Below are 21,123 nucleotides of genomic sequence, written 5' to 3' on the forward strand. Positions count from 1 at the left end.
TGCCAGCAGCGATGACGGGCCCAAGCCGGTGGCACAGCCACCCCTGTGCCTTTAGGGTAACTGTGCATGACGGGCAATATGAAGTTAAACCCGGTAAATGTAAAAGAACCATATCAATTTGGCTGAATACGCCACATTTACTGCATCAGCTGGTCCTACTATGACTGTGAACAACAACAGACACATCCATGAGATCATTTAATTTTAGATGGATTTCATGTCATGAAATGTCATAGGTCACTTTGAAATTAGTGCAAAGTTATCTTTTGCAGCTCAAAAATATTTTTGTCCTTAAGTACAGTATTTATCTCAAGGTCTTTTTATATTTTTATTTGTCAAATTATTAAACTAAACCGGTTAACCACTAACCATCGTACGAATTTAAACCAATTAATAGCCTACTATCGTTTACTGCATGCTTAGAAAATACACTAAAAATATTCCACAACAAATCCTTTAAATTTAATGATATTCAATAACTATAGTGATAATTCAAAAAATAACTATAAACAAGCCAAAATGAAATAATTTGAAAAGTGAAAGTAAGCGGCGTTGGGCTCACGTAACTCTCTCATTACAATCAAAATGTTTCAACATTCGCGATGTATTTGGATGGTAAACTATTCTTTATTATAGGCATTGTACTTCACTCATGTTTCAATATTGATGGAAAAAATCATCTTCTTCACATGCGCAAAAATGTGCTTGGAAACATCACATTTGAGCGGTGCTTAGGGTGAATGTACAAATTGTACTACTGACTATTTAAACAGAGCAGTGTAAATTTTCTATGTTAGGTTGACTATTTTATTACGGCTATAATGAACAGGCTGCGATATAAAGATTGCAATGCTGTAATATGTTGTGTGTGTGTGTGTGTGTGTGTGGCCTGGTAAACCCTACCTTATGGGGACAAAATGTCCCCATAAGGATGGCAATATCTGAAATCCTTGTTCGTGTGGGGACATTGACATTGGGAAAATGTAAAAATGCAGAAAGTTTTCTGTGATGGGTAGGTTTAGGGGTAGGGTTAGTGTAAGGGAATAGAATATACAGTTTTTACAGTATAAAAATCATTATGTCTATGGAAAGTCTCCATAAAACATGGAAACACTACTGTGTGTGTGTGTGTGTGTGTGTGTGTGTGTGTGTGTGTGTGTGTGTGTGTGTGTGTGTGTGTGTGAAAAAAAAATATGTATATGTATATAATATATACAAAAAGACAAGGCCTTAAACTTAAACAAGGGTTAAACTCTTGTCACAGTAACAGACACCGTTAACAGATGACGTTAGAGAGATACTTTGATTTCTCTGATCTTACAGTTTTTTTGATATTTTGACAAATTCTCCTTTAAAATATCAAAAGAGATCTGTAATGTATCCTTCCAGCGGCGTTCCGCCCTTCTGCACTCGAGCCTTATAGCTAGAGTAGTAGCATTCAGCCACGGTTGAACTCTAGTTTTTTCTCGAACCATCCTAAAAGGGGCCACTGTACCCAAAATACTTTAACAGGTTAAAAAGAACAATGAGGTCAAGTCATCGGTGTTAAGGCCATATAAGGACATATAAGGCCATATAAGGACTGTTTGGAACAGTCACTTTAGAATCACAAGAAATACATATCTCAAATAAAATAGGCAAATGATCAGAGAAAGTGACATCACAGACTTCAATATTACCAATAGGCAAGGCCATATGATAAAACCAAATCTAGGGTGTGTCCACATATACGTGTCGGACTAGCCACAAACTGAGTTAAGTTAAAAGACTCCACAAGATTTTAGACTTTAGATTTTAGATTTTAGACTCCACAGAGGCTTGGCAGGACAGCACATGATTCCGGCCAAAAAATCTGAAAAATCATCAAATAAAATCCTTGTTATATTTGGGTGGGCAATAAACAACAGCGCACATCACCGGATAACTCAGACTTAGTTCAAAAACACTGAGTCCAAAGCTGGAATAGGAGTAAGATGGCAAGCGCAGACAGTTTAAATGTTCTTTAAAAATAGTTGCTACTCCACCTCCTCGTCCCATAAGCCATGGAGAGTTAAAATAGGTACAGTTTAGTGGTAAAACTTCTGAAAAACACTCGACTCACCAGCACCGATCCAGGTTTCAGTCACACACAATATGCCCAGGTCCATGGAAGTTAAAAAGTCATTAAAAATAAAGGACTTGTTAGCTAGTGATATAGCATTCACCAAGGCTATCCTCACTAGAGTTGAGTCTTTCAACGACGGAGATGCACAGTCAAAAAAACGATGGAGAGTAGCGTCCACACCACCTCTTTGAAGACGGGGTGGCCGATGAATGATGACCAGAGTCTCCTTATCCACATCAATCACAGGTACCAGCCACTTATACGCAGGGTCCCATGCAAGAGCATCGAAGCACGTACTGACGACAATCCATGTCAAGATCTCCCAAAGTCCAGCGAGGATCGCCATTTTGGGACAAAGCCGTTAAAGTCTGCAGTCATTAAAGTTTACTTTAACCAACAGACCACCTCGTTTGCCCGGGCGTCTGAATCGCTACTTCCTCCCGAGAGAGCATTGGGTCCGGCAAAGATTGGTAGGTAATCCATGCAGGAGCAGAGGAGGGGCGAGTTGTTTTTTCTACCCCGGTTAGCTTTATAGATCGACGTATTATCCATAGCCAATCTAATGCCAAGAAGTGTTTAGCGATCATACACCAGTAGAGAGTCTGCAATATTTAAAACAGTCAATAAAAACAAGACAAACATCCATACAACCAGGACCAATCTTGTGTGCATGAGGTGTATTAGGCTGCTGTCCCTTTAAGACTAATGCACTGATCCAATATACTGTTACACATGCGTTATCTTTCTCAACTGTTTATGTTCATTTAAGACATAGCTGACTATGTTTACGAGGATACTCGCCAAAACTGGCATGTTCAAGTGCAAGCAGACGTGAAAGACATGGAGTTTAATTCAGTATTCGCCGTATGAGACGTGCATTCCTGGGCGTGCACTTTATATGTTTGCGCACAGAAAACTTCCCACACAATGAGTAACAAATTGAGTTTCCCTGCTTGAATATTTAAATTAGAAGGATTACATTTTCTTGCTGATGCAGCACTCCCCCGTCAACTGTCCCGAGCATTGTTGATGTTTGTTCACATTCTCACAACATTTCTTTAGAATAGAATTCGTAATATTACCTGCACACTCGCGATTGACACCGTTTCATGTTCTCGTCAAAAGAGGCGAGAGGCTAATGCTGCAGTTGTGCATAATGAGCTGTAGTGCAAATATTATTTGAATTATGTGTTTATTAGTGAATTTTGAAAGTTGTTTGTGTGTTCATACTCTTGGTGTTTTTCATACATACTTACATTTTAAATAAGACTACCTGTGTGATTTCTCTAAAAGGTTTTCAAGGGTTGAAAAATAGAGAGCAGTCAGCAGCCCAACTTGTGACATCTTTCAACGCCGTCTTCAAGCTGATGTGTGTGTGCGTGTGAGTGTTTGTCTATCTGAAAGACAGAGGAAAGAAATGTGTTGAGTTTGATGCATGGTATTTCTCTCAACACTCTTCCACTCATGAATATATTCATGATGCTGCAAGGTGCTGGTGTGAAGTGTTGGGGGCAGGTGTGTGTGTGTGCACTAGTGTTGCTGGGAAAAAGGAGTGTGAAAGGGGTGAGAGGTAAGCCGTTTGCACAGCACCAAAACAAACAAGCCTTTGTTCATTAAATGATACAATGTGCTCTACCTTTTCTGAAAAAGCATGTGTTCATCAAGATGCGTGTGAGTTTTGGAAAACGAATATATTTATATTTATAGACCTAAAACATTAATATGTCAGTTTTAGTGATGAGTAAACAGAAGCCCAGCCTTTTACTCCAGTAACTTTTTTTCCTGCAGTTTTGTCCTTCTAGGATGTACTGCAAAAAAATGAGTTAAGCAAGCAGCAGCTCAGCTAAACAAAGCTTTTTAATGCTCAGGAATGACCAATTACATGCAAACATATTTGGTTGAAAGAAAATTGTGTGGTTCGTTGATCAAGCAATTAAAATATCCCACATGAAACTGAATTTCTCAAAGTTGTTCTTTCATAGCTAAGGAGACTTGATAAAGCTGGAAATTATGCTAGGGAAGTTATGAAAAGTCTTAGACATGTCACCATTATTTGCTTAAGGGAAATAAACAAATTGATCAATTGCTGACATGCAGTCTATAAAATTTGACTATATTACATATCTCAGGTAAATTGGTCTTGAACTAAATGCACATGAGTCCATCCTTCTACATCAAATTACCTTTCCACATAGTAGAGAGAAGCGTCCCATATTTTATAGAACTGAAATGGTTTTGTTATTCCAGAAGAAACTTCCGAAAGCATAAGTTCCAGTGTATCTAATCCATTGTGCTCTTATGTGAGGTTGCTCAGATATCGGTTTGGCAGCAGTATACTACGTCGTCTTGCAGTGAATTTTGAGCAGCTGAACCCTAGAATTTAAAGTATGATGTACAGTATGAGAATCCCTAGAATACAGACTGCTGGATCAACATTAAAGGGTTAGTTCACCCACAAAATTTAATTCTGTCAGTAATTACGCGCCCTCATGTTGATCCAAACCTGTAAGACTTTCGTTCATCTCCGGAACACAAATTAAGATATTTTTGATTAAATCTGAGGCTTCTATGGAATTGAAACATGCCGGCCCAGAAAGTTAGTAAAGACAATGTTTAAAATAGTCCAAGTGACTACAGTGGCTCAACTGTCAAGTTTGTCAAGCGATGAGAATACTTTTTGTGTGCAAAAAACAACAAAAATAACGACCTGAGAATACAATGGAAATATTTGTTGTCTGGAATTTATCTGATAAATAAAGATAAGAAATCGTATTACGATTTCAGTGAAGACATATGAGGCATTTGTGTTACGCATGTGAGTGGTTCTAATCATTTATACATTTGATATTATAAATAATAATAATATGTTTACTCTTTCTTCATCCCTCTTTTTTTTAAGGATAACGTTCTGTCATCTGCCCTTCCAAAGTAAATGGTTGTACATTGGCTCGGAACGAGGAAACATCCACATTGTGAATGTGGAGTCCTTTACCCTCTCAGGATACACCATCATGTGGAACAAAGCCATTGAACTGTGAGTGCCACACACACATTTGAAATGAAATGTAATCTCACTGAGTCCAGAAATTTGATTTGTAATATATTATATGTCACATCTGTCATTGTTCCTGTAGCCTTGTTATGTTTTATTTGTAACTAAGCGATCATCTCAATCAAGTGCCATTTTAAATTGTCAATTCACCTGCTCTCCCTCCATCGCTCTACTCATACTCAGTGTTCTTCAATTATTCATTTTAACATTTTGTCAGCAGTTTTGTTTTCCTCCCTGACCCGTTGAAAAGGCTGCAGTGCCTTTGAGACCCAGACAGTGTAGACACGCGCGCACACACAGACACGCATGCATTTACAGGTGTCAGATCGGATCAGTGTAAGTATAGACAGATGTCCTGTCTCACCTCCTGCTTTAGCTCTTAAGCATACGAACACTAGCAGACAGACACGTTGTTTCCCTTGCGACAGGAAGGGCAATTGTTGAAAGAGCTGCTCCGCCCTTTGCAGTTGTACTTGTAGTGACAGACTAAAGGGGGCAAGTCAACATGGCTTTACTCTCATGTCACTGAGCAGGGAATTTTCTCCACTGTCTCTCTGACACACACACACACACACACACACACACACACACACACACACACACACACACACACACACACACACACACACACACACACACACACACACACACACACACACATCGCATATGTCAATAACAAAATGAGCATAAATCACATTTATTGTAATGGCCTTACTGGTATTATTAGGCAATATATTGGGTAACAGTTTCACAGTTGTAAAGAATAATACATGTTTTGTAATGGGAGGAATGTCATGCGATAACAGGGTTGTACATTATGTATTTTAACAGCTAAATATATTTATGCTAGTAAATATTATTTGTATTTCTACATGATCAAATTATTTTAGTTTTAAAATGTATAACAGTTGAGAGGGTTAAACATCTGTGTTTGAAACAAGCTACTTTTCATGCTGGTTTATTTTCAAATCAATTACGCAAACAGATCTAATACTTCTTACATCAAAAATATGCTAACATGGAAAAGTGTCTTAAAGTCAGTGCCATTTAAGTGTGGATGTAAACCTCCTTTCTATGAACACACACTCAAAATGCACTTCACAGTAGCTACGCCACAGCACAGCAGCAAACCAAGATGGTCTGTGCCTGTTTGAGAGGGAGAAATCTGGCATGCTACTTTGCTGTAGGGATGATAACATGATGGTGGGTGATGCAGGCATGATGCCAGGCATTGAGAAAAACAGTTTGTTGCTGCAGGTTTCAGTAGCGGTGAGTTGTTTTAGAGTACGGGGGCATGTAGTGTGACACTTGACTGTGTGGGCTGTTGGGGGATTAAGGGTGGGCATAATGGAGTGCTGTGATGCCACACTGACAAGGGGACTCTGAGCCATCTTAGGTGGTAGGGGTGGATGAGATGACAAAAATCTTATAGCAGATATGAGCAATTTTATTTCCCGATAACCATATATATGACAATATAGTTATTTTTGCTTTAAATATAGGTTTTTATATCACCAGCATTTTTGATACCATTGAAATTTCATAATTATTGTCACCAATTTCAATGTCACAAAAAACTAATACTAGCCTACATAAAAAAAACAAGCTTACTGAAGACAAGTTAACAATCTGAAAAACGTCTAGCACTAGAAATAAAAAAACACTAGCCTACATAAATTGTATAAAAAACATGCATATCTTCACTGTGTAAATTAAATATACATGTGTTATTAAAGTGAAACAAAAGAGATTCAGCATTGAGAGATTTTATTTTTTCCGTTGTTTGATGACAGCAGGTTTATTAAGCTTCTGTCAATTTAAGACCAAATGCACGGGTCCAATGTACTGTTACACATGCATTTTCTTTCTCAGCTGGTTATAATCACTTAAGACATAAATGACTGTTTACAAGGATACTTGCAAAGATCGGCATTTTTACGTATAAGTATATGTATATTTAACCATTGAAGCCCAATTAGGCATCAAAAAACTCAGTACTGCCGTGCACTGAGCAGCGGCTTCATGTGTGCGCATCTGTCAGACAGCGCTCACAATCCATCTCTCAAACAGCGCACACATATAGCGAAATGAGTTCTCTTTCGCTGCTGATTGCGCTTCAATGGTTTTAAATCACTTGTTTTTAAACTGCAATGCTTAAAACGTAGGCAAACCATAAGCTTTTGTGACCACGCAGCAAAGCAACATCACTTGAGTGTATCCGCATTAGAGACGATAGTCCAAAATCTCTATCGGTTGACAAATTTCTAGCAGTTATTCGTGTCTACCGGTATATCGCCCACCACTATTAGGTTACATTTTAAGCTGTACCCAGGTGCACACTGCACAGACAACGGCATAGGCTATCTAAAGCCAGGCACAAATAATCGCATCCATGCCCTCCGGACAAGCAGATTGTCTCTGCAATTCAAAACGAGTCTGTACATGTCTGTTTGTGTGACAGCGCTGTCATAAATCCTGCTCTCTGCCAACAAAGACAGTGTATAGATCTCTCCTTGGCCAAGGTTGATAAGACAGCAGTAGGTCGTGAGGCATGTTGAGATTGTACATACAGTCATTAAAACAGTATATACCAGATACCTTTATGATGTTTATTGAAGGTCTATTGACTGTCTGACATCCATTTCAGACACTCAATTTGCACAACAGATGTTGTTGCTTACAGCAAATGGATGAAATCGCTTAAAATGTGAGCAAATTGCATCCTGGATTTCGCACGTTTACACATGCACACGCACAGTTGGTACCGATGGGAGTGGATGCTGTGCTGTGGTTTTTCCTTATGACAGGAAATTAAACTTCATGTCAACATGCACTCCTTATAATTAGAGAATTTGTGAGAATTGGAGGTACGTGCATTTGCTATAATAATTATTTTGGAACTCAGAAAAGGATTGTGGGTAAGAGGGTGTATGTAGGTGAAACTGGTAAAATTATGTAATCATAAGGTGTCTTGAGTGAATGAGACAGTGTGGAGTGAGGGCGGCAGTTACAGAATGAGATTTTGCCCATCCTATTCTTGTTGCCATGGTGATCAGCTCTCTAAATCCAGCCTGCTCCTCCTTAAGTAAGGGTTAAGAGATAGGAGGGAACTGTGGGGACGTAAATTAGGAATCTTGAGGTCTAAGGAACAGAGTAGTTGACAATCCGTCACTCTGTCAACATGATCGCCACCTTGACCTTTCTGTGTAGGTGCTACTCCTCTCTCACTCTCTCTCTTTTTCTTTCTCGCTCACTCTCTGTCTCTTAACTAAAAACAAACATGCATAAACAGGGCTAAGTTTTATGCCAAATGTGCTTGTTGACCTCATGAACTGAGTTTGGTTTCTGTCGGGTGAAGGTAGGTTAATTTCTTGATGGAATATACTGTAATACATCAGAATCATCAACGCATGTCGCAGATGAAAATGGTGGGATAGTCTTTTTCTTCTCAACTAGATTACCGGGAATTTTATGACATCAAACATAAGATGAATTATACTACTTACAAATGTTTTTTTAAGAAAAGGTAAATGTTGTTTCACTGTATATCTTAACTGAACATTGTGGTTACATTTATTTTAAATAATTACTATGTGTATATTTAGTCCTGTCATTTTAAAAAGATTATTCATGCTCGCTGAAATTAGAATGAATTTTGCCCCCTTCCTTTTGTAATTAGGAATTTTCCTGTTATAGGAGCACTTAAAGCTTAAAATCAAGTACCCTATTTTTTTTGTAAATGTGTCCTCTGTGTTCTTTGTTTACCTTGGACAGATTAAGACTGAAATATTGACTAAAAGCTCTCTTTTTGCTTTTTTAATATATCGAATACTTTAACTGACACAATAATACATTTCAGTTATCTTTATGTGAAGGATTTATCAGCAAATATTGGTTCAAGTTCAAGTAAGCTTTATTGTCATTCCGCTATATGTGGAGACATACAAGGGAACGAAATGGCGTGCATCACAGCACCATGTTGCTACTTATAAACAGACATATAAACATATAAAAAAGACAAACATATAACCTATGTACATTTACACACAGCTAACCTATTTATAAAGAGTAATCTAACTATACATATATTTTACATAAAACTTTAGACATACTTGAATTTACACATGAAACAACACATAGTGCAGTGATACAGAAGATGGTGCAGAAGAGACGTTCAAGGCAAAAACAGTGAAAACAGGGATGGTGCAAGATGAGCGAAAAATAATTAAAGTGATCAGTACACAACTTGGAGAGACAAGAGTATTGCCGGAGGTGGATGGTTTGTAAGGCCCACTTATCCATGATGAGTATCCACTTATGAGTAGTCTACTCGCTAACATAGTATTGCACGTACGAATTGCACATGAGAATTGTAAACGATTTTGAAATGAGTAGTCCTTGGGGGACAATAGCAGCAAGAGGTTAATTGTGTGGTGGGATAGGGTGGGAGTGTTAATGTTTCTGGTTCAGGATGTAGGGGTTCAGAGGGGCACGGGGTGATTTGAGCACACTCTCAATAATGCCCCTGTAGGATCGGTGGAGGAAGACTCGCTCAAATGGCGTTGGAAGTGGAGGCGTTGTTGGGCCTTTTTGGAGAGTGATGTAGTGTTGCTGGTCCAGGTGAGATCTTCTGTGATGTGCATCCCCAGGAATTTAGTGCTGCTGACTCTATCCACAGTCAAGCTGCCGATAGTCAGTGCGAGTTGGTCAACAGTGTTTCTCAAGTCCATCACAACCTCCTTTGTCCTCCTCACATTTATGGATAGATTGTTTGTACCACATCATTCGGTCAGTTGTGCAACTTCTCTGTAGAGCGTTTCATCATTGTTGCTGATGAGGCCTATCACAGTCGTGTCGTCGATGCAGTCGTGGGTCAGCAGCATGAAGAGCAGCGGGCTGAGCACACTGCCTTGTGGGCCCCTTTTTTTATACAATACTATTGACCAATAGAAAGTAATTTATTGTACATCGGCCAATAGTATTGATTAGAATAAATCAATGCTAAGTTAATTTAGTCATTACATTAGAAATTTTGAAAAATGTATATTAATTTTGAGATTTGCTAAAGATTACATTTCACGGTGTTATTGTTCCATTTAACAATGTTATTTAAGAAATGACATGTAAACATACCCTTAAGACTCCTATTATTATGAAAACATGAGGGGTCCCATGTTACAGATTTTTATTCCCGCTGTATCTGTCAGTCACATTTCAGACACCGAACAAACACTGGAGGAGGAAGATGCAGATCAGGACCCCTGTCAGTCGAACCTCCATCACCATAACAGACGTATACTGCTCTGTCTCTCCTTACCACGCTGTAGCTCAACAGAATGTAACTGGAGGGGAGAGAAGGACCCCTGTCTATGCCACGGCTGTCACCACTATAGGCGTCTAAGCCTGTGCCTGAGAGCCGTCAACAGCACAGTTGGCCTGCTGGGTAGTCAGAGGGTACAAAGGAATAAGACTCCTGCCAGTACAGTCAATGCCTTATGGATGTTCACAGTATAGTCTATGCTAAAGTAACACCCACTGATGGCAAGGCAGCATGTTTTGTAATGTTTAGAGAGAAAGATGCCGTGGCCGAGTGTACCAGAACAGCTGATGCACTGCCTTTTTACAGTGCCATATTTATTAGGATGAAACATTTTGCTCTGTTTCTTAACTAAAGTAATGAGGGTTTATTATTCATTGGCTGTAAATGAGTGGGCAGTAGTGGTCTTGTAGAATTTCTCGCTTACACCATTGTGTCCGGGGAGATCTCAAAGCTTCTTTTATGTATTTAATGAAATTTTAGCTGTGAATAATCTTGAGGTTGAAACTGACTGTCTGAATGTCAGTGGAGACTTATATATTTCGTATTTCAAAAGCCAAATGGTATAATTACATTACACCATTAAAATTCATACTAGGTTGGTTTCATTTGGACAACATTAAATATAAGATGCCTCTATAGGGGCCTGTCATGAATTATTCGATGCATTATGTAAACCCTGTCATTTTGAAGAGCTTTGCATGGCAAGAACCCCATTCTTGGATTTTGTAATGTATTGTTAAAGAGGATATTTTTATGATGAAAACCCTATTTCAGTGTTGATAAAACTATGATACCAGCTAGTGCTGGACTTCTTAGGCCTTAAAATCTTTTGGGGATTTTAATTATTATTAAACACTCTCCAGATTGAATATTTCATGGTTTTGTTTGTTCTGTCAAATGTTTTGATTGTTTATTAAGGATATTTGGTTGTTTGTTTGGGTGCTATGGTGTTATTTGTGGGATATTGGTGTCTTAGGAATATGTATGGGTATGTATTTGAGTGTTGGTATGTGTTGAACTGACTGAAACTTCTATGGTGCATCTTGGGAAACATAATCATACACATACTAACATGACACATATGACTACAAACCCCAAAGTTTGGGGTCATTTTAAAAAAAGAAAGAAATTAATACTTTTATTTAGCAAGGATACATTCAATTGATCAAAAGTGACAGTAAAGTAATGTTATATTAAAGTTACATTAACTTTATATTCATCATAGAATCCTGAAAAAAAAATCACGTTTCCAGGAATTTATGGAACATAACTGTCTTCAACATTGATAATAATGAGAAATTTTTCCCTTACCAGAGCACCATATGGTTAGAATGGTTATATTCTAACCATATAATGGTTAACATAGAATGGTTTCTGAAGGATCAAGCGACACTGAAAACTGGAGTAATGATGCTGAAAATTAAGTTTTGCCATTACAGGAATAAATTACATTTTAAAATAAAATAGAAAACAGTTATTTTAAATTGTAATAATATTTCACAATATTATTGTTTATCTGTATTCTTGATCAAATGAATGCAGCCTTGGCGAGACGTCATTAAAAAAAAGAGAACACATGATCAGCCACAAACTATTGTAATTTTGTACAAACTATTGTAATTACAATGTAATTTTAAAACATGTCCTTTCTCCTTGGTTTAGTTAGTACTCTATCTCACTCACTCAAAAGCACACATCCCCAAGGATTGTTTCCACACTGTCTTCATACTATATTTCCTGTCATGTGTTTGAACTCCTCGATCCTCTCCTTGACTAACACCAATCCCAAATCTGTCTCTCTCCCACAGGTCCTCCAAGGCCCACCCCGGCCCAGTCGTTCACATTAGTGACAATCCAATGGATGAGGGCAAGGTATGGAGATGCCTGCAAAACTACATGAAAACAAATCAACACTCCTTGACATGAATAATTCATTCCCCTTGCGTTGCACAAAGCTTTTGTTTCTTTCCATTCTGAACTCATAAGACATTGCTTTCCTATGGTGCAGCACAGTTCAGTAATTGGGTCTAATCTCACACAGCTTGTTAGCAAATTATGTTGTTTTTGAAAACAAATGATTGAGAAGATATGAAGGAGATGAACAAATGCTCCAGCTACTTCCAAATACATCTTTTTAGACATTCAGTTTACCTTCGCTAATTGCCAGTGCACAGTCAGAGGGGAGCAGAGAGACCGGCATGCACCTGCTGGGGTTTTGCCTTCGTATTGATGACAAACTGCCTGTCTCTTTCTCTGGCAGCTGGGAGCTCCTCATAGGCAGTATTAGGCGCCTTTACAGTGATGATCCACTATCACTCTCTCTCTCTCTCTCTCTCTCTCTCTCTCTCTCTCTCCCATCCAACTTCTGCCCCTGACCGGGGTATCGATCCATAACAGGTCCGCTCAGTTCTTGATGGGTCTTAAAGTCCTTAGAGACATTGTCCCTCCCTCTTGGCTGACAGAACTCTGACACTTTATCAATTCATATACCATCACTGAATCTCTAAGAAGAACAAATTGGTTTAATCAGATGACAGGGGACTTGTTGTCATTTTTAAAAGTAATTTTGATAAATTTCCTGTTCTTTTCCATTACAATAACTGTGGACTGAGGCTTTGGAGCTTAAGAAACAATGCGAAAGCACCATAAAAGTGCTTTCGCAGTATTTCAAGTCTTCTGAAGTCATACAGTAACTTTGTGTACAGGATAATATTTAAAACAGAAAGCAAGACATTCCACAGAAAAATATAAGCCATACAGGTTTAAATTATAGCATTTTAATTTCCGGGTGAGCAAATTCTTTAATGATAAATGTAGAGTTGATTTATGAAGATCATAACAACTTGCTTTGCACATTTCTTCCATGTTTAGAGCAGATTGGTTTGTCTGATTTATTGATTTAGTTTGAGAATGAATGAAGATTTTTTTTGGATTAGCAATCAGATGAAAGGACTTACATTTTCTCTAACAGCTATTTGATATTTACTTTGCTGAAACACATTATTTACTTTTAGTTTTACGTTGCTATCTGCATGAACTCTTATTTTCAGGTCAGGTTTACAGACTGACGGTGTATTTTCCTTCTTTTCTTGTTCCTCCCTCATCTTTCTTCTCGTTTTAGCTCATAATAGGATTTGAGTCTGGGATCGTTGTGCTGTGGGATTTGAAATCAAAGAGAGCTGAATCCCGGTACACTTATGATGAGGTATGTATTGTTACAATGTTGTTTTCCAGGCTCCTGACGCCTGCAGTAGCACAAACGCTTAGAATATGGAAATGCGTCACTCAAATATTCATGAAATGTTTTGATTTTTAATAAAGGACACTGATTAGATCTCTTTAAGTAGGCATACAGTTCTTCAGCTTGATGCTGCAGCGTCACAAGAACATCATCTTTATTTTAGGAGAGGCTGGTTTTAGGCAATAAGTGGCAGTGTGTAGTTTGGATGCTAAGTTCTTCCTATTCTCAATCATTCATTCATATTGACATTTTAGAAATGTGTCCCTCACCAACATATAAACCTTATCTGCATGACTCATGAATATTAATCAGGTTACAGAATGTTCTTCCTGTTGATTTCCTGACAGGCAAAGTGAGCAACAACCGTAGAAGGATTACAGTTTGCATGTTTGTTCAGTCCACGTCCATCTTGCTTGATCTTAAAATAGGGGTAATAAATTAATTTCTGATTTAACAAAGGACAAACAGCAAAAGTTTGTGGTCGGTAATTTTTTCAATGTTTTTTAAAGAAGTTTCTTATACTCACCAAGGCTACATTTTTTTGATAAATAATACTAGTAATATTGTAAAATATGATTACAATTTAACAATTTAAATCTTTTGTAAAATGATAAATGTCTTTACGGCCTCTTTTGATCAATGTAATGCATCATTGCTGAATGAAAGTACACATTTCTTAAAAAAAAAATTACTCAAACTTATGAATGATTGTTTTGTAATTACGTGTAGCTTTTTATAGGCGTTACATTTATAATTTTGTTATACTATATTTGTACCCAACATGCAAATTATGAACAATGGATCGTTTTTCCCTGATTTTGGTGATACTGTCCATATAAAAATAAACTCATAATAATTATCAAAAAGTGGATAAACTTTGAGGAATTGAGGAATGTCCCTATCTGTTCATTTGGTCAATATCTCTTGAGTTAGTTGTGAACACTTCATTTCAGCAATTTATTTATTTATTTTTTCATAGAGTCTTTTTGTCTGCATGTCTTGGGAATTATTTCCATGCATCTGAAAAAGCCCCCGTAGAATATAGTTAATCTGCCACTCCAGTTTAAGCTGGTTCGATGGCTTTTGTCAACAGTGGCAGCCAGCGTACATTAGTTTTTATGATGAGCCCAAAGCAAAGTACAAAGAAATTAAAACCAACACACACTCTGCTTTTTTCTAGACATACAAGATCACACACACACACACACACACACACACACACACACACACACACACACACACACACACACACACACACACACACACACACACACACACACACACACACACACGTCAAACCCATTCCTCAATGTAACTCCCTCATTGGTGTGTGTGTGTGTGTGTGTGTGTGTGTGTGTGTGTGTGTGTGTGTGTGTGTGTGTGTGTGTGTGTGTGTGTGTGTGTGTGTGTGTGTGTGTGTGTGTGTGTGTGTGTGTGTGTGTGTGTGTGTGTGTGTGTACACGCGCGCGCGCGCGAGTGAGAGTTAATTTCTCGGAGGACAACTAAACTGTACCCTGAAGAATGACTGCATGGTTGGATGTCTGATTTATTCCTGCCTTCATTTAACTTGATTGATTAGTACAGCAGAGATAAATACCCTACAATTCACTGCTCCATAGGGGTAGCAAGGTGTCATTTCGGCTCAGCACAGAGTCACGGCTGTACCACGAAACACCATTGCTTGTCTATCAGACCCCCAATAGTGCTTTGCTGTTTATAATTATGGAGGAGAGTCTAGGGCAAGGCTCAGACAGGTTGATCAGACTGTCTTTGGTTATGCAGATGTTGCCTGGGAACCTTTTTTTATCTTTGAAGGGGTCACAGAAGTGCAATAGACAGCAGAATTAACATCATATCAGATCATGGGAAGCTATTAGTGCTGAAGGGGTCACTGAGGTGCAATGAGAGGCAGAATTAGTACTGAAGCGATGAGGAGCTATGCTGTAATAGATGAATGGAAACGCTGAAATAAGGAAAAGGAGAGCACCAGTGCAAATAGCACAAAGGATGTATGAACAGGCAGTTTGTCTGTATTTTTCTGTGTAATAGAGATTTTTAATAATCTAGCTTTCTCCATCTTCCTTTCCCTCCTCCTCCTCCTCTTTTATGTATTCAGTTTTGTGTGCATAGAGTGAGATATACAGCAAGTAGCCTAATAAACTAGATTTTGACATTTTATACTTGCTAATGTGTTCTAAACAGACTTTTTATGTTTATAAGCCGTTGCTAGGGAGTTTTGGGTGGTTTCTAGGGTATTGCTTTCTGGGCCAAGTCCCATAATGTGTCTATTATGCTTTAGTGTTGTGAGAGGTTGCTAGGGTGTCCCTATATGGTTGCTTAAGTGTTCAGAGTAATTTTTAGTGCATTGCTGTGTGGTTGCTTGGGTGGTTGGTTGCTAGGGTATTGTTTACTGGACCAAGTCAAAAGAGCCCAACCCCATCTATATGTGATCATTTAGTATTGTGAGAGGTTGCCAGGGCATTGCTATGTGGTTGCTAAGATGTTAATTTTCGGGCCACATACACACGGCAAATAATTACGGTTGTCAATTCACCTTTTAGTGCTTAAATGGATAGTTTTATGGAAGAAAATTAATGACAAAATGTTTTTGAAACAAAAAAGCTTGTTGAATTGCACTACTTGAAAAAAATATTCATTGCGTTAACCGTGCTTGCGTTTTAATGCATTCTATTTTTAAGGCTTGCATTTTTATGGGGTGAAATTCACATTTCACACACATTTTCATTATTAAAAATTCAATAATCCATATTCACCTTTCGAATTTCACTCTCTGTTTAAAAATACAACCTATAATATTCGAGAGGCAATTTTTGGTCCGTTTTATTTCGCTTTACAAATTCGCTTCCACAAATTCCATGGTTCAAATTCAACAGAAAATTCAACATCTCACATCCGGGATTCTCTCAATACGTCATACTCCAGGATTCCCCTCCTGCCCAGACATACAGTATAAAACACTAAAGAACTAATACAGTGATATAAAAGACCAAACTTGCACCTTATTGGCGATGTAGGCTATAGTATATATGCTTACAGGCAAGCAGATGAGCTGCGTCCGGAATCGCATACTTTCCTACTATATGGCTGATGAAAAACAGTATGTGACAAAAGCAGTATGTCCAAATTCACAGTACTGATAAAAGAGTAGGTTAAAAAGTACCTGGATGACCTACTTCCAGCGAGACTCTGGTGTGCATATTATACTATATAGAACAAACTTTTTTAGCAGCCCTGAAGTAATTACTCAAATTCAAAATAAGTATCTACTCAGGAGAGTATGCGATTTCTATATAGAAAGTATTAGCATTAGAAAGTATTTGCATTAGCATTTTAACATGCTACATTATACTGCTATTTTAAGGGACGCAGCAATGGACTCAGAATATGAACGTAACGTGCAACGTTTCACGCTAAGAGTTTCCCAGTGATATACTGGCATTAAGTTGGCTTGACATTGAACTTTGAACATACGATATTCGTAAATTTAGGGACCGTCTTTAAAGTTACATACGACATTGGTATACACGTTTCTAACTTCAATAGCATTTGAAGATAATGACTTACCTTTAACCTGTCGCCTTCTTCGCCTTTCTCGCTTTTGTCGCCATTGGCTTTTGGCTTGCTTACTTGTGGACATTTAATTTTATATTTTAACATTATTTTCCTGCTATCTCTGTAAAGCTGCTTTGAAACAATCTGTATTGTAAAAAGCGCTATATAAATAAAGGTGACTTGACTTGACTTACAGTCATAAAACCAACTGGGTTTTTTTTTCTTCCAGACATTTTGTACATCACTTCGAAAAGTAATATCCTTAACAAATGACATGATATGAAGGGTACAAAATGGTTTGTTCAAATCCTTAACCTTAAATATGAGCAATATTAATAGTGCTGATTACCTTAACAAGCACTTGAAATTAATGTATTACTTTTCTATATTTATACTCATTACTGTATTAATTCTTGGGTCTGTTATTATGGAAATAGGGCCAGTTGACCTTGTGTTGACGTTCGCTTTAGGAATGATGCGGTTTGTGTGAATGAGGGAAATGACAGCAATATTTTTGGACTATAGAGGCGGGTTGTGGCTGCCTGCAGTGAATCCATCAGACCTCTTTAGCTGTAATTGGTCCTCTGTGTGCGTGCATGTGTCAGAGGTATGACAGTGTCACAGTCTCTGAGGTGTCTCTGTGGGTATCTCAAAGAGTGTGACGAAGAGAGAGAGAGATATAAACATAGAGAGGATAGAGTAGAGGGGGGCTAGAAGTCCTGGTGTCTTTAAGGTGTCATTAATAAGGCAGGCCGATTATCCTTCAGCCCTTTCTCAAGCTGACACACACACACACACACACACACACACACACACACACACACACACACACACACACACACACGCGCATACAGACATCCCATATGTACTTGTCACTTTATGAGTATAATTACAACTCAGAAGCTATGGAAGACTAGCGTACTGCAGGGTATACAAGGATATACCCAAGGAGGTCAATGATACCTGGTGAAATTTATCCGTTATCATTCACATTTGTGAATCTTAAAAATCATCCACTAAAAGATGGTGATAGTAATTTAAGAACGAACTGCATATTGGTCCCTCTTATCTAAATATGTATGTCTAAAATGGTTACAGCCTTATTGCTTTTTTTTAAAAATCACTCTTTTTAATAATAATAATAATATAATAATAATTGTATATTATTTTTGTATTATTTTATTTTTTAAGTTTATTTTTTGCTCAGTTTCTATCACAGAAATAAAATTGGTTTCCAATTCTTTAATCTTAAATCATGATAGTCTGATCAAATAATGTTAAATATATGGCTGATATTACAGAAATAGAAGGTCTATTTAAGCACATATACGATACACTGCATAAATAGTATTGTATGCATAAATAGTATGTATGTACAGTAGTATGTTAGTTTGTAGTATGCATTTCTGAGTTGTTTGCTTCAAGATTCTTTTTTTTTTATTTTGCTTAAGAATCATTGCATGTCGGTTATTCAGCATAAATGTGCTTTTGCTAAACAACGGTTTCCCAGCCGTTTATTCTCTACCTTCAGAACATATAATATGCAAGCAATATAATCCCTCATAATCATAGTCGGGTGTTGTGAATGTAACTGTGCATAAGCATATATTTCTGTGTTGGTGTGTGTGTTCGTTTGGCTCCTCCTCTCTGGATGCTCCTGTAATGATGTTGCACTCGGTTCATTGATTAGTTAGGTCTGCTGAGGTTTGTTCCCACTGTCTGCCTGAGACAGAGATAGAGCCGCCATCATTATGCTAAACAAGAGGAGACTGTGCTTAATTAGAAAATAATGAGAACTCTCTTTCAGCCTTCTTTGTGCTTTCACTCGCTCAATTTTCTCTTGATTCAATTCTATTCCATTTATTGTGCTATATTGTCCTGACTGTTTCCCCCAGAGTTTTTCTAAAGTCTTGTCAATACAACAACCATACAAAACAAAGCTATAAAAAGCAACAAAGGTACTGATGTGAGAAATTATCGGAAAGTATATACTGTGTGTGTGTATATATATATATATATATATATATATATATATATACACACACACAGTATATACTGTCACTTTCAGTATATATTTCAGTATATACAGTGTGTATATATATATATATGTGTATATATATATATATATACTGTATATTTCAGTTTATATATATATCACTAAAATAGCTTAGGAACATAATTTTAAAACTAAACATTTTAACATTTGGATTAACATTTGGATGTAAATGTAACACCCCTCCGTAAAATGTAAAAAAATTAACGTTTTCTGGATAAACGCACAACAAAACACTGATGGTGTAAAAAGTCACTATTAGGAAATCTCTCATTGAGTTGTGTGCCCCCATGCAAGCATAACCTACTTTAATTTCTTGCTCTTTTTCCTCTCTCTTAAATTGTCATTCTCGTACACAGGCGATCCATTCTGTGGCCTGGCACCACGAGGGGAAGCAGTTTATCTGTAGTCACTCAGACGGCACTCTGACCATATGGAATATAAAGTCTCCAGTCAAGCCTATACAGACAATCACGCCACACGGTTAGTGTTATTTCTTTCTCTCTGGCTCAGACACACAAATTAATTTCTTCAAATGCATGTTTTTTTCAGGATAAGGCTTGAAAAATCAATTGGTCTTATGTCTGTTTCACAAGGTTGTATCGCATCTCACTCAAAGACTTGGTAATTCAGGATTCTAATTTGATCCCCTTCCCCCTCCTTCCAACATGAAACAACACCCCCCCCCCCCCCCCCCCATCCTTACCTGATTTCCATTTCAAGTGAAGCTTTAATTTTCAGTCTCATTTTGTTCTCTTATGGAGACTGCCTGTGTTGTGGTCTTTAGTGATGAGTGAGGTGAGGTCATACTCCTCCTTTTGGCGCACATCCTTGCCTGCTCTATTGAAGATTCTCCACTGCGGTCCTCTCTTATACAACAACCCCTTCAGTCTCACCCTGCCACCATGAGAGAAGCACATCAAACAGCCAGATTTAAAAACAAAGAAATATAATTGGATAAAAAGACATAAAATATGGTCAGATGGCTATGTCATTTGGCATGTTCAATAGACATTAGTACCCCTATTTAGGGAGAATTCAGCCCCCCCCCATATATATATTTAAAATCAAATAAACAATTGTCCAGGCAACAATGCACCTGCTTATACATATATATACATATAAGTTTGTGTGACATTGAATATTTAAAAAAACATATATCAGCAAATATGGATAACTTATTGTTTTGAAATGATAGGCCTCTTTAATTATATTTATATATATATATATATATATATATATATATATATATATATATATATATACACACACATATAGATGCCTCATTAGCTGTTTCTATAGGCCATTATGTGTAAGCCGTCTGCCAGATGATTTTGCTAATCTAACATAATATAACAAAACAACAGCGTTAGCTAATATGACATTAAAAAAGTTACAATAGTTTAAAAGCCTGTAATATTGAGTTAATTTATATAAAAACAGAAACCAACACATTCTCAGCTGTGAAAGGTTATCGCATTTCTTCTGGAATTTAAATCTCTGCGGTTTTACAACCACAGGCTTCGCAATGTTGTGGCATCTTGGAAAACCTTCAGCATCTGAAATGTTGACCGTTCCAAGATGGCAGATGCGTTGACGTGTCTGGAGCGGTCGAATGTGGCATCTACGTATACATATCTATGTCTTTAATGCTGTCAATTCTTTTTCTGCGTTATGTCTGTGAAATGTTTTTTTCCTCTGTGACACACTTCCTGTGTGTGGGAGAGAGAGACTCTGTCCCAAATGGCACCCTCAGTCCTTGCAGTCTTCCTTTATGTCC

General features: G+C 37.6%; 1 protein-coding gene across 3 annotated transcripts in view; it reads left to right on the plus strand.

Annotated features, from left to right (window-relative positions):
- Window positions 1–21,123, plus strand: part of stxbp5a (syntaxin binding protein 5a (tomosyn)) — a 96,450-nt gene that overhangs the window by 46,406 nt on the left and 28,921 nt on the right. For all 3 annotated transcript variants that reach the window (XM_077221075.1, XM_077221073.1, XM_077221074.1), the window contains exons 5-8: window positions 5,004–5,138; window positions 12,285–12,348; window positions 13,598–13,681; window positions 19,703–19,826. In XM_077221075.1, coding sequence (XP_077077190.1) covers window positions 5,004–5,138; window positions 12,285–12,348; window positions 13,598–13,681; window positions 19,703–19,826 — 407 coding nt within the window. The remainder of the gene's footprint in view (window positions 1–5,003; window positions 5,139–12,284; window positions 12,349–13,597; window positions 13,682–19,702; window positions 19,827–21,123) is intronic.

The sequence above is a fragment of the Siphateles boraxobius genome, unplaced genomic scaffold (genome assembly GCF_051911475.1).
Source record: "Siphateles boraxobius isolate OS27281-9 unplaced genomic scaffold, OSU_SipBor_1 8, whole genome shotgun sequence".
NCBI classification, from domain to species: Eukaryota; Metazoa; Chordata; class Actinopteri; order Cypriniformes; family Leuciscidae; genus Siphateles; species Siphateles boraxobius.